This window comes from Nansenia antarctica (assembly GCF_963989245.1).
Source record: "Nansenia antarctica genome assembly, chromosome: 5".
NCBI classification, from domain to species: Eukaryota; Metazoa; Chordata; class Actinopteri; order Argentiniformes; family Microstomatidae; genus Nansenia; species Nansenia antarctica.
Window position 1 is genome coordinate 58,970,465 of NC_137690.1, and position 14,671 is coordinate 58,985,135.

The window sequence follows — 14,671 nt, forward strand, 5'->3', positions numbered from 1 at the left end:
ATTGCTGATGAATTCTAGCCACATGGAGCTGGAGGTGGTATTGAGAGTGGACTCCAGCAGCTCATTGCCAGTGAACAAACCCAGCAGACGAGCATCGTTACTGCTGCCATCAAATACCTACACACAGGGAGAAAGTGGCAATGTCAGCTATACTGGCACTGTTAGTGCAGACAATAACACACACACACACACACACACACACACGCACGCACGAACACACACACGCACACACGCACACACGCACACACACACACACATATACACACACACACACACTCGCGCACACACACACACACACACACACACACACACACACACAGACACACACACACGCACACACACAGACACAGACACACACACACACACACACGCACACACACAGACACAGACACACACACACACACACACATATATACACACATATACACACACACACGCACGCACGCACAAAGTTGTTAGCCCCCTCACTTTAAGCATGTCGTCGTCCTCCAGTCTGAATTCTCGTGCTCGAAGCTGGATGCCCTTTCCAGGCTGCGTCTGGATCGAGTAGATGCACTCATGGTTGTTGCCATAGTAACCTGGGTAATTGGGCGAGAGGAGCACCCCCTGCATACCAGTCACCGATGAGCCACACTCAGCTAGAGCAGAGAGAGAGAGGGAGGGGGCGGGGGGGGGAATCGATAGATGTAGAGAGATAGAAAAAAGAGGAAAAGAGAAGGAGAGGGGAAAGCAAGGCAATAGTCACACATTAGTTGTCTGCACCATACATTTTTAGACATATACTGTATGGGGGCATGCAGAAGGGAAGAGGTGGGAGGGACGGTGTGGGCTGGGTTGACTGCTGACAGAAAATGCAATAGGTTCTTAATGTAAATCTGGGATAGGACAAAGCTCAACAAACATTATAAGAGTTTGCAACGTTCAGGTGACTTATGACTTCCCCTAACCCTAACCAGTATAAGTTAACGCCTAAACTTAACTAGTCAAAGTTACGGAAGTTGTAATTCCAAACTCCAAAGACGTAATTTACGTAACTCTTATGCAACATGTTACATTGGTGGTCAAACATTTTTGCTGGTATTACGATGCCCCAGTTCATATGTCCAGGTGTGCAGAAACAAGAGAGTGTTACCGTACCGTGGTTATGTTTGAGAGATATGACGGGCATTATTAGTAATTTAGTAGCAATAGTATCTAAATTCCATATCAATGTCACAGACTAAACTTGTTTATTGCACTGAAGCAGTCTAGAATCAGCAAACAAAATTGGGGACCAAAAATAAATAAATAACACATTGCTCCCAACGATGCGACTGAGTGGATTTAAATGCATATTTATTCAGAAAATATCTTGACCCAGTTTCAAAAAAAGTATAAACAACCACACATAAACCAGAAGCCAGATACCATATACATGAAACAGAATTACTTGCTTCAACTGTAATGTCAGCATTTTAACATTAAAAAAATTACTTTGTAACTTTAAACCCCATAAGCCATTTTGTCATTATATAATTGGAGTAAATCTGGCATCCTAAATATTCCAGTATTTCATCAAAGCATTTTAAGGCCTTTTTCACTTGCTTTGATTTAACTGGCTCTCTTGTTGGTTTAAGAGACTTTAAAGTGACATTCTAAGGACAAACGCAGAGGGCAACCATTGTAATATTGCTTATTGTGATGAATAAGGCGCACACATTTCTTCTTAATAGTAATCTTCTAATGCATCCAAGAAGGCTTAGTCATTAAAATAAAACACAAATCTGTATTCATTTGACCCATCATGCACGCTAAGCCTTATGAGCAATGAACAAAGTCAATAAAATGCAGGCAATTCATGCCCTCTGCACGACTACATGCTACACTGATGTTACACAGATACTACCCTACCAAAGTCATTGTGGGGACGATTCAATCACTGAGCTGAGAAGGGGGTGGTGGAGGTATTGGGGAGTACATACAGTAGTATATGGGGAAGTGTGTAATGAAGATGCATGGGAGATGGGGAGTCCAGAGGATAAGAAGGGATATAAGGGGGTGTATAAGGGGTAATAGGGGTACAAGAGTGTATTTTGTGTGTGTGTGTGTGCGTGTGCATGTGCGGTGTGTGCGTGCGTGTGCGTGTGCAATGTGAGTGTGTGCGTGTGCAGTGTGTGTGTGTGTGTGTGTGTGCGTGTGTGTGTGTGTGTGCGTGTGTGTGTGTGTGTGCGTGTGCGTGTGCGTGTGCATGTGCAGTGTGTGTGTGTGTGTGCGTGTGCGTGTGTGTGTGCATGTGCGTGTGCGTGTGCAGTGGTGTTATGGGATGGTGTTTGAAGGGAAATGAGAAGGGGGGGGGGGGGGGGTGAACAAAGCCAAATTAAAGCATGTGATCACCTACCAACACACCTTGGCAGAGGGGAACTCCACACCCGCCTCCTCCCCCCTAGACACACCACCCTCGGCGGCCCCTCCAGGCGGTAGCCGGGGAAACAGGAGAAGATCAGGCCGTCCCCCACCCCAAACTGCAACCCCTTACGGGTACTGTAGGGGGGCACGCCTGGGTCCTCACAAGGCTCTAGATCATACTCTAACAGGGGTGGACGAGAGACAAGAGAGAGAGACAAGGTGAGGGAAAGAGGCATACAGAGACAGAACGTTAGTATTCACAATATTTCACTATCAATAACAGGGATGAATATGTCGTATTGTGTTGCATTGACAACTTTTAATCCCTCCCTTTGTTGTCAGTTCCACTTATTTGAATTTGAATGAGAAAGAGAGGGTGTCGAGAGTGAGAAGTGGTTGTGGGCGGGGGGGGTAATTGGTCCCACTCAGTAGAAGAGTAGGATGCCACCTCTGCTTCAATTCAATTCATTGTGTGTTGCCTTAATAAACAGCTCCTCGTCCTCATATGAAGTGGTTGCATTCAGGTCATCGTATAAGACATATTTAACACTACTTAGAGAAGAGGAGACCACCTGAGACCGTTGGGGGTGACTCATTGCGACCCGCCAGTAACAACCCCTTCATATGTAAATATTGATGGCATCACGTACAGTCGTACACATTATACTGTATGTGTATACAATAATATATAATGCTGTATTATAAAGTGTGCTTATCCACTAGAGATTCTACATCTGTGTCAAACATCTCCTATTCTACCAGTGGGCTAGATGGAGCCATTAACATGATATTTCAACCCTAAATCTATCTGTCTAGTCATAACATGACTAACCAGGGAATAGGGAAACACAAAATAATGCAGTTATTTATAATAATTACAGTACAGTGTAAGCAACAAATGTGCCTAATTAGTGTTCCCTTTATTAAAGTGCGACCCTCAACCGTAAACCTAATCCCCCTCTCCGCCTATCTCCATCTGCCCAGGTCTCCTGTCTCCTGACCTGAGAAGGTGATGTTGAATCCCTCGTAGGATACAGAGAAGTCTGATAGGAAGCGGATCTGAGCGGTGTAGTTCCCAAACAGGCCTGCGCTGAGTGGCGAGGGCAGTGTTGAGCCGGTCAGCCTCCACAGGGGCTCGGAGAAGCTGCCATTCTCAGTCACCAACAGGTGGTCATGGGGGCTCTCCAGGTGGAACGTGTGAAAGGTAAATTGCACACCTGGTGAAGAACGGTTGAGTTTGGTGTTAAACAGTGTGTGCATTATAGACATATTACCATTATTAGATATATTAACATTATATTACTGAATATTCCTCAAAACAGTGTGTCTGCTCTAGGGTGGACAGACTTAATATAGGGCAGTTTTCAGATTTCAAGATCCGTTCAGCTGTTTTCATTAAAACAGATTGTGTGAAAATGTAGCATTTCTTTTCTAGCAAACGTTTTAAAGGGCAAGAAGAAAATAACTACAACATTGTTTGCATTGAGAGGCCCCTTGAAAATGTGGGAGTAACATAAAGCAGTGCATCAACATGTTTTGAAATTTGAGCGGTAGCCGTTTTCTTTTTTGTGTTCCCATGTCATGTCAATGGGAAAATGTTCAATGCTAATCCATGGACCAGAATGGAATGTCAAATCAACAAGTAAGCTGCTACTACTATTATAATAGGCTTCTATGACAACTGCCACCATTCAGCTGCACAAACAAGTAGGGACATGCGCATTGCCTCCTCAGATTACAATACATAGAGCAAGCATGCTGTTTGTGAGCTGCTGCTGTTGCTAGTCAGTACTACTATGATCGGTTTTCAATAGGATATCATGTTGAAGCTGCCCATTTCATGTGGCTTTGTTCCAGCCAGGTGATGGACCAAACTCTATCTTAATCTTTCTCTCTCCCCAGGATGCTATGATTGTAACGAGCAATGTCATACGTATAATACCTGCTAACTAACGCTAAGTTAAAACCTATGTGATAGTTAACTGACTACACTACAATGTTCAGCTCGCTGTCTGTGTAGTGTAGCTAGACCATTGCTTGCTAATTAAGGAACAATATCATACATTGCTCCCCACAAAATGCCTAACTAGATGGACGCTTCTGCAGCTAGCATCAATGGCCTAATAATAATGTGTTGTGTTTAAGCAATAATGCACAAGAGGCTGTTATCAGGAATAAAGTCATAACTGGGGGGTTGTTAAGCTAGATAGGCAATTCTTCTAATAGCAGTCCACTATTATGTATATTACCTCTCTGAAGAGTAAGTATTAGGCTGTGTGAGAGAAGATGTGAATCCAAAACAACATGCCCAATGCTGAGTATAGTGTATGTTATTTACCACAAAAAGCTACTGTAGCATCAATCAAAACTGAGCGTGCTGAAAACCCCCGATTTGTAGGTATGGTGCTCAATTGAATTACCTGTCTTTTTCAGCAACTGACAACTCAAAAGTATCAAACTTAAAATGTACTCTACTATCTGTTATTCAAATCCATTCAATAGTTACACACCATGGACAATTTCATGCAGAATAAGTTATTCTTTGACTGTAATACACTGCGAAGGCTGTGATTATGGTGATGTGATGAGAGACATCTCCCTTGGCGCGCTCGCCCGAGGCTTGACTCACAGCAGTTCATGGCTGTGACATCTCTAAAGGACTGAGAGAAAAACGACACTATAACTGAAATTGAATTGGACTGGAGTGAGCAAGTAGACATAAGTGGCCTCCTAACCTTTGCCATGCGACGACTCGATCATCCACGTGCAGTTGAGGTTGTGGGGGTAGAAATCCGGAAACCCGGGGGACAGAATGGTTCCTGTGTTACCCTGTATATAACCTCCACACAATGCTGCAGAGAGAGGAAGAGAGAAAAAGAGAGAGAGAGAGAGAGAGAGAGAGAGAGAGAGAGAGAGAGAGAGAGAGAGAGAGAGAGAGAGAGAGAGAGAGAGAGTACAAGAAAGAGGTGGACGATAGCAGACATAAATGAAAAGTATGTATACAATGGATCAACTGGGCTATGCTTTTACAATACACTAACATTCAGTTTACTAGAGGTGCCCTTCAGAAGGGCATAAACATGGAGGGTGGATATTGTCAACATCATTGCATAGAGAGGAAAATCAATACTGGCTTGACGCATTTACGGTGACATAAGCAGGGAAACTGTAACGGATAAGACCCGTCTCTAAAGCATTTATTGTGAAATCAGAAAATACACTTTTAAAAGGTTGAAGTAACATAAGACAGCAAATAACTCTCAATCCCTTACGTAAACTATTATTAACGATAGAACATACCATCACAGGTGGGAAGGGGTCTACTCCACTGGAAGTTAGGCTCACATTCCAGGGGTTCTGGGTCGCTGAGTGTGTACCCTGCTTCACAGGTGAATGTCACTAAGGCTCCTACATAGAAGTCATTTCCATGGCGCTGGCCATTGACAGGAATACCGGGGTCAACACAGTGATCTGACTGTAGCTGCAGTGCTGGAAAGGACATAAAACAAGAAGTAGAACCTATTTAGACACAGACGCACATGTGTGCGCACGCAGGCATACAAGCCGCAGGCCCTCTATTGTCCATGGTCCATTACTGTCCATGGTACCCAGAGAGAGATGTCAATTTGTTGATGTTGGTGTAACAGCAATCGTTGAATTAGATCAATACCATGCAAAAATAACGCTCTGTTTGTGTTTAGTCAGGACTTACTAATCATTCGAATAACATTAGAATAACATATTGATGGGGGGAAAAAAACACACACAATGTAATCAATTGAATCATTTAAAACCGGAGGTCACATGTGAAACATCCATGCTTGATAAACATGAAAAAAACACCTGTAATCGAAAACAACGTGTCTGTCTCCCTGCACGTGCCTCTCATGTCCTTATCATAAAAACAGTCTTGGGAAAGACAGGCATGGACCTTGTGTGCTGCTGTGCCCCGCGGACATACAGTATAGGGGACCAGTGAATGACTACAGTTCATCAACAGACATAGCCCAAGTATTGTCTCCTTCGACCCGGTGCAGCTCAGCAACAGCATAGTCGTTGATTTGCTGCAATATACCCATGTCACATAAACAATGAAAACTGTTGAGTGCGCTTTTTCTCTTGCAGGCGCAGTAGGCCCTGGCCTCTCGGTAATGACATTGTGTGATGCCATTCCACCTGCTGCGTTGTTGCCTGCAAGCTCTTCTATCACAACTGTCCCATCCTTCCCAGGCTCTTGCTTCACCGTGGCTGGTGGTGTTACCAGGCTATGTCGGTTCGGTTCTGACTTTTCTGCGGGGGAGGCCGACATTCGGGCGCCGAGGTGACACCTGCTCAGCGGGTTGTGTTGTCATCCTTTTTGCAGGGAGCCCAAGGTGTGTCGGAGGCCGAGGTGACACATGTTCATTTGGTTCCATTCTATGTTTGGCGGGTAGCCTGAGGTGTCAGAAGCTTGCGGTCGTAGTCAAGATCAGAATCACTGTAATCATCACTTTCACTATCACTAACACTGTCATCGATATGAACGACACCACGCACACCTGCTCAACTCATCAGCCCCGCACACCTGCACCTGCTCAACTCATCCACCCCACATCCCATCACCCTCATACATATCCACACATCCAGGCATAGGCATCTCTAGGGAGAAAAGCCAACTAGTGAATGTGTCAATGAACCAACCAAGATGCCATTGCAGGCTGGGTGTGCTGGGTGTGCTGCACAGGCTTCTCGCATTGATCATGCAAATGTCTGGTATTGTCTTCCTGTCTGAGTATGCAATAGATTAGGGTTGAAATGGGTGAGCCGTTACCCAGAGCAGGGGAGAGCAGGTGTTAAATCACCCCTCAGGGATGTTGTTAAAAAAATAAAAATAAAAATAAAAAAGTCATGAAAATGATATGTGAAAATGTTTGTACATTGTATTTGTATTCCATGCGTCATTTTGAACGCTATTATCTTAAAAATAGACATTTAGTCAAAGTCAGGGAAGTCGGTTTGGGAGGACTAGTGTTAACGGCTGTAAAACAGATATTGCTAGTAAACGAGGGCAGAATGGACCACTTTAACGTACACTTGATATTCTAATAGCAATACTGACATCTTAAACTAAAACGTCTCTGAGTCAGGAGTGTTGTTCAGAACACTGTTATTCAGAGCCAATAGAAAGTCCTCTCACACGCACACCTTCTTGAGTGTCTGCCTGAGTTGTGTCCCGTGTAAATACATGATTAAAGCTTAGCTAAGGTTCACAGGTTACAAACATTAGTCACACACAGGTATAAAAAGGATAACGACTCACTGTTATATTCTCTTTCACCTCACTGTCAGAGTTGACCCCCACCAGGGGAGGCTAGTGAAGGCAGACATTGGAGGACGGGCTCATTCATGCATGGGATTGAATGAGCTTGTGATACCATTCCTTATTCCATTGCATGAATTACAATGAGCCTGTACTCTGAGTTCCTCCTCCACCAGCCTCCCCTGACCCACACGCAGATGGTATTAAAGTGTCTCTGTGTGTGGGAACAGGTTATCTTACAGTATAATCAATCTACAATTATTTCATAATTATAGGTGTTCTGATTTAAATTACTGCACACTGAAATGGGTAGCCCACAGTGATCATTTTAATAACAGGCCATTAATATTATCTCACATACCGTACGTATACTGTGATTAAAATGCATTGTCTCTGAAAATCTCAGTATAGGCCCAGACTTAATTGTAGTAGCTAAATACACATGGAGTAATGGAAAATGGTGACATACATTCCATGGGTGGCCTTTCTGTGTGTGTGTGTGTGTGTGTGTGTGTGTGTGTGTGTGTGTGTGTGTGTGTGTGTGTGTGTGTGTGTGTGTGTGTGTGTGTGTGCATAGATGAAGCTTACTCTCGTAGCGGATGCGGAAGCCAATGTCAGAGTGGCTCTTGTCGGTGGAGAAGAGGATGAACAGGAAGTTAGAGGTGCTGATGAGGAACTGGGGCACCTGGGTACCCTGGTAGCTGCCAATCAGGGTTGAGGAGGGGAAACGCCCATCACGCACCTCCAGCACATCATAATTCACCTCTGTCCTGAATCTGGGGGAAAATAACAGTTGTTAATCTGAGGAAAAACAAAGCATATATCTTTGCGATACATTATGGTTATATGATAAATAATCCATGGCGTGTTAACAAGCATATCGAGCACTAATGTGACGGTGTGTGTTTCCTCTGTGTATGCCTGTGTTTGATGTCCCTTCCAATTTATCCTCAAAGAGATTTATAAAATGTTTTGTTTCACAGTGAAACCAGCCAGCTAAATGGAGCGCAACACCATATTTTATTGATGCTACATAAAACCACTAAGCAACAACCATTTATGTTGTAATAGACACAATGAATACAAACAAATTGAACTACCCACATGCATCGTAAACATGTACACACACACACACACACACACACACACACACACACACAAATGCATAAACACACACAGAGCATGGCGGTTTGAGTGTCAAACAGAGGGTGAATCTCATCTATCACTATCAACTTATTTATTAAACTGCCAACAATCTCCTGAATAAAGTTTGGCATCCCCTTAATTAACATGAAGGATGGAACCCAACCAGACTCCCCCAAAAACAGGTCTGACGAGAGGAACAGTGTTCCTAGGAACTAGCTGTCGGCTTCAATTAACTGCTTGTGACATTCATTAACAACATTATTTATTTATTAATCAAAGTTCCTAATTAATGCATTAGCGTCCTTGTGTTCTCCATATTGCTGCTTTCTCCCGACACCTGTGCTGAGTGTATGAGATATTTGCAAATTAGTCTTTTGCCTTTGGACACTCGTTATGGTGACAACAGTAGAGAGCCCTTTTGCAATGCCTTAATGGTCGATGCATGCAATAGCAAATTGAATATGATTGAATACTTGCATCTTAATGCACATAATAACCGACTCAGGTCACCTGGGTATAAAATATTGACACAGCGGTTTAATAGCAGCAAAGCCTATGTTTCTTGTCCCTTCCAATTCATCATCAAAGCAATGACGAACCCATCCAGCTAAATGGAGCGCAGCCCCATGTTTTATTGATGCTACATAACCTCAAAGAGCAACAAACATTTGTGTTGTATTCATTTTTCATGCTACTCTAGGCTATCATGGCAGAGGCGGTGTGATGAGAGGGACACGTGCAGACAGAGAGTGGTGAAACGCTAATGTGGCTTTTGATCCAGCTTAGCTAGTTGAACGAGCCACCAGCCCCAGCCCCTCCCCCCCCCCCCCCCTGTGTGCATCCGTGCAAGCCCTTCTGAGCGGAAATCAAGTGAAATGATGAAATAAGTATGAACGTGCTTGATAATAAAAACATGATGTTCTTCTGCATTAGGTCCCTGGGAGAGGAGGTGATATTATGGAGACTGCATGAGGAGGAAAGACATTGAGGGAGAGATAGAGAGAGAGAGAGAGAGAGAGAGAGAGAGAGGAGAGAGAGGGAGAGAGAGAGAGAGAGAGAGAGAGAGAGAGGAGAGAGAGGGAGAGAGAGAGAGAGAGGAGAGAGAGAGAGAGGAGAGAGAGGGAGAGAGAGAGAGAGAGGAGAGAGAGAGAGAGAGAGGAAGAGAGAGACAGAGAGACAGAGAAAGAAAGAGAGGAAGAGCGAGAGAGAGAGGAAGATTGAGAGAGCGAGAGAGAGAGGAAGAGAGAGAGCGAGAGAGATAGAGAGAGAGCGAGAGAGATAGGAAGAGACAGAGAGAGACGGAGAGAAAACAATCTCAAGGCCTGCACTTACTTGTCAAAGATGATCTTTATAGGGTACCCTGGCGGAGCCTCAATGATCCACTCACAGTTGAGGGCCTCCTTGTAGAGCTCAGGCCATCCTGGGGACAGGATGATCCCACTGGGAGCCTTCAGATCCCCGCCACATGGGGCTGGGTGGTAGGAGAGAGATAGGGAGAGGGAAGACAGAGACAGAGTCAATGATGCATGTCGGTCACTGATATGTTATACATATTCAGTTATCTGTACACCACTAAGGCCATGTTTCCTGCTATACATGAGGGCCTGTGGTGTCTTACTCCTGCAGAGCTTAGGTCTGTTCAGCAGTTCAAGGTTAAACATATCTCCAGAGAGTGAGTGAGAAGAATGTGTGTGTGTGTGTGTGTGTGTGTGTGTGTGTGTGTGTGTGTGTGTGTGTTTCATAGAACAATTCTGACTGTGAATCTCTACAGAAGATGCTAAGAAGACAAAGGCATCTGTGTCAAACACAGAAACTAAGCCTCTATCATCCCCATCGTCATCACACAGTAGACAGCATGCTCAAAAATGTCACTCTCTCTCTCTCTCTCTCCGTCTCTCTCTCTCTCTCTCTCTCTCTCTCTCTCTCTCTCTCTCTCCGTCTCTCTCTCTCTCTCTCTCTCTCTCTCTCTCTCTCTCTCTCTCTCTCTCTCTCTCCTCTCTCTCAATATCTATGCATTTAGCTGCCCATCCCTAACCTAAGACACACACAGTAGTGTGTGAGAGTAGACAAAGCCTCCTCGTCCTCCTTTGAAGTGGATGATTTAATCAGTTGACTCAACTGCATTGAAGGACACCTATAAAACACATTACGCCACAAACGCCGGGAGATGATAGATGGTCTCTGGAGAACACAGCGTTCCCTCTCATTGAGGGAGAGGAGACATGTGTTTTAATAATGGCCCACTTTGCATACGATGAATGAAAAACCTGATAAGACAATCAGGAGGTGAGCATATGGTATAATACCCCTTTAAGACAAGTGTTTTTTTAGTGCTAGCTCACGTGTTAGTCGTGTTAGATAGCTCACTGTATGTGTTAGATAGCCCACTATAGGTGTTAGCGCTTAGTTAGCTTAGTTAGCTTCACTACATGATTGTATCCCTGGGATGGTTCAGGAGAGACGATGGGGTTTATAATGGCTGTCGTGTTGGCAAGAGATACTGCATGAGGTGGGACTGAGATGTTAAGGACACTGCGAGAGTGTCTAAGACAAGAGGACCGACACGCAGGTCCACTCTCACCTTCACAGCGGGGCACAGCGTTGTCCCACACCACGTTCCCGTCCTTGAGGATGCAGGAGACGGTCTGGGAGCCGTGGGTCTTCACGAAGCCCTCCTCACATAAGAAGGAGATGGAGCTTCCCAGCTGCAGACTCTCTCCGAAGCGCTTCCCGTTGACCGGCACCCCTGGGTCCGGACACTCGTTGTGCCGAAACGCTGTGTAGGTAGGTGGGTGAGAGAAAACCCGACAAAATGACATGCTTGAAGACTTAGCGCCACACTGCCAAATAGGGTGGAGCTCATGACCCAACACAGTCTCCTAATGAATGTGTGTACAATAGTAAGCATTCTCAATTACGTGTCCTGATTCACGCATATAAGACGTCAAACTGAAGATACGTTACATGAGTGTTATTTACATTCGCGCAATAAATTAATCTTTATTCACTTTGAATTGTGTGGCGGTTAGGCAGTATTAGGCATTATCTTTGAGCAATTAAGGCAACGGTAAGTTGTCTGGGGAAGGCATTAGTAAACATGAGCAACAACAACAATAATTGTAAATAGATTCTCCATAGCACGATTCAAACTAGCAACGTGCGTGTTGCAAGGCAAGCTGTTAATGCCACCATTACCCCACCAGCCTCCTTCTGCCTTCCGTATTCACCTGCCAGTCTAGACAGACAGACAGACAGACAGACAGACAGACAGATAGACAGATAGACAGATAGACAGATAGATAGATAGGTATTGTATTGACCCCCCGAGTGGAAATGCAAGCTTTACAGCAGCTCAGACCACAACACAACAACAAAATAAAGTGACAATTGAATAATAGGCTAAAATAAAATGTACATAGGTACATAATAGCTACATAATAGGATGTTGCGTGAATCAGGACACACACATGAGAATGCATATAATTGCGTATAGGTATAAGCTTTAATTAGGAGACAATACCTGCAATGTCACTACTAATCACCCGTTACATTCACTATGCAGAAACATCCAAGGGGATTCTCAATTGTTTAAACCCTCAACAAATGATGCAAGTTTCTTGCTGAAACTTTTCTGCAACCATTTTGCTTTTTGTTAATGGACACATTTGTTTCACTTAGTGAGCCATATTGATTCATACCATTTCAAAAGTTTTAGAGGTGTGGAAATATATGCACACACACACACACACACACACACACACACACACAGCCACTAATTCCTCCATATTCAGAAGATATGCACAAACACACAACAGAGGTGACACATGGCGGTTTGATGAATCCCCCCTATGTATTCTGTGGACCCAAACGGAGTGTGAATCTCATCTATCTCTGTCATGTCATTTATTAAAGTGCCAACAATCTCCTCAATAAAGTTTGGCATCTCCTTAATTAATATGAAGGATGGAATGAGTCCGCCCAACCCGACTCCCCCAAAAACAGGTCTGCCGGGAGGAACAGTGTTCCTAGGAACTAGCCGTCGGCTTCAATTAACTGCTCGTGACATTCATTAGCTAACAACATTATTTATTTATTTATTTAATAAAAGTTTGTTAAAGTTCGCTAATTAATGCATTAGCTTCCTTGTGGTCTCCACATTGCCGCTTTCTCCCGGCACCTGTGCTGAGTGTATGAGATGTTTGCAAATTAGTCTGTCGGGCGTTCGTTATGCTCCAAAAGGTATTTCATGACACGTTTTGTGATCAGTGAAACAAACGTGCAATATAAACACAAGTCACTCACTGGTAAAGGTGATGTTGAAGCCTCGGTCTGTATAGGTGTGATCAGTCAAGAACTCCAGGCGTGCCACATGAGCGCTGGTGGTTATCGGAGCTGGCAGCACATTGCCCGAATAGGTGCCAAGGATGGGTGACTCAGCCTTGAATACATAGATAGATAGATTTGATAGATAGATAGATCGATAGATAGATAGATAGATAGATAGATAGATAGATCGATAGATCGATATATAGATCAATCGATAGATAGATAGATCAATCGATAGATCGATAGATTGATAGATAGATCGATAGATAGATAGATAGATAGATAGATAGATAGATAGATAGATAGATAGATAGATCAATCGATAGATAGATAGCTAGATAGATAGACAGACATATTGACATAGAGACAACCACATAGTCATACATACAGTGTGCCCCAAAGTATTGGAAAGAGGAAGCATTTTGTCTTTTTTTGTTGCTCTATATACAAATCAGACAATTACTATGGGGTCAAAGTAGAGATTCTCAGCTTTAATTAAATGTTTCTTTCAGATGGGCTTCACCATGTATGAAGTACAACATGTTTAGTAGTTGGTCAACAATCCTTTAAATGCAATAGCTGTCTCAAATCTGCTATCCATTGAACCCACCAGACACGGGCTTCTCTGATGATGCTATGCCAGCCTATACTGCAGCCACCTTCAGTTGTTTGTGTTGAGGTCTTTTACCTTAAAAACCTCATAGGAGCCAACGGACCCCCATGTGGATCCGAAGTGATATAAAGAGCTTACCTCGATCAATTCTCTTCATCGATATCAACATTTTTTTCACAACTTTGCATGCTATACGATGCCACCATTTTTTCCCCGAGACGGAAAACACGGCCTAAGTCACATCCAGTTTTCTCCAACTGGAGAATGTGTCATGTCCGGTTTCAACGCCGAATTTCCATACCATTGGTCGGCCAACCCCAAAAAAATCCCCCCCCCCCCAAAAAAAGAAATCTGATACATGAGAAAGGTCAAAGGTCAAAGATGGTGCCAAAATATCTCCAAATGGCCTAAACATATAGGTGTCCGCATAAACATACCTGTACTAAAACAGGTACAAAGTTGCATTTGCTCACATTACTAGCATCGACTTTGGCACAAGTACTAATAAGACCCTGGAGTACTGATTCCTAGATGATTTGGGCTTCGTTATCAGGTTTCCAAGGTGATATTCACTGTAAAAGCTGTTGTTTTTTTAGGCGGAGACTGAATTTGAGATGTTTTATAATGTTCTAGCTCTATTTGCTCTGACACAGTAACATATATTTTGATTCTGACACTTCTACAGCCACCCCACAGGTGTTAGCTTTCATTCGATAACAATATCATTATGAAGGCCCTTGTGATTGTGGAGATATTCTATATTCACTGTGGGCATGTCATTTCGAGCAGAAAACCAGAAAAATTAGGTGGATAAGATCTGGTTAAGTTACCTCTTCAGCAAATGAAATGTTGTTAATTGGATTTAAATCTGGAAACTGACTTGACCACTCTAGAACTTTCTA

The 14,671-nt window shown here is 43.6% G+C and overlaps 1 protein-coding gene across 1 annotated transcript in view; it reads right to left on the minus strand.

The window, feature by feature from the left end:
* The window catches only part of csmd2 (CUB and Sushi multiple domains 2), a gene marked incomplete at both ends in the record, with an annotated part of 261,827 nt that overhangs the window by 99,222 nt on the left and 147,934 nt on the right, over positions 1–14,671 (minus strand). Inside the window, 10 exons of the mRNA XM_080530688.1 lie at positions 1–117; positions 469–638; positions 2,378–2,566; positions 3,387–3,602; positions 5,121–5,237; positions 5,686–5,874; positions 8,273–8,460; positions 10,163–10,301; positions 11,412–11,606; positions 13,133–13,268. The exon at positions 1–117 is cut by the window's left edge and continues 40 nt beyond it. Coding sequence (XP_080386814.1) covers positions 1–117; positions 469–638; positions 2,378–2,566; positions 3,387–3,602; positions 5,121–5,237; positions 5,686–5,874; positions 8,273–8,460; positions 10,163–10,301; positions 11,412–11,606; positions 13,133–13,268 — 1,656 coding nt within the window. The remainder of the gene's footprint in view (positions 118–468; positions 639–2,377; positions 2,567–3,386; positions 3,603–5,120; positions 5,238–5,685; positions 5,875–8,272; positions 8,461–10,162; positions 10,302–11,411; positions 11,607–13,132; positions 13,269–14,671) is intronic.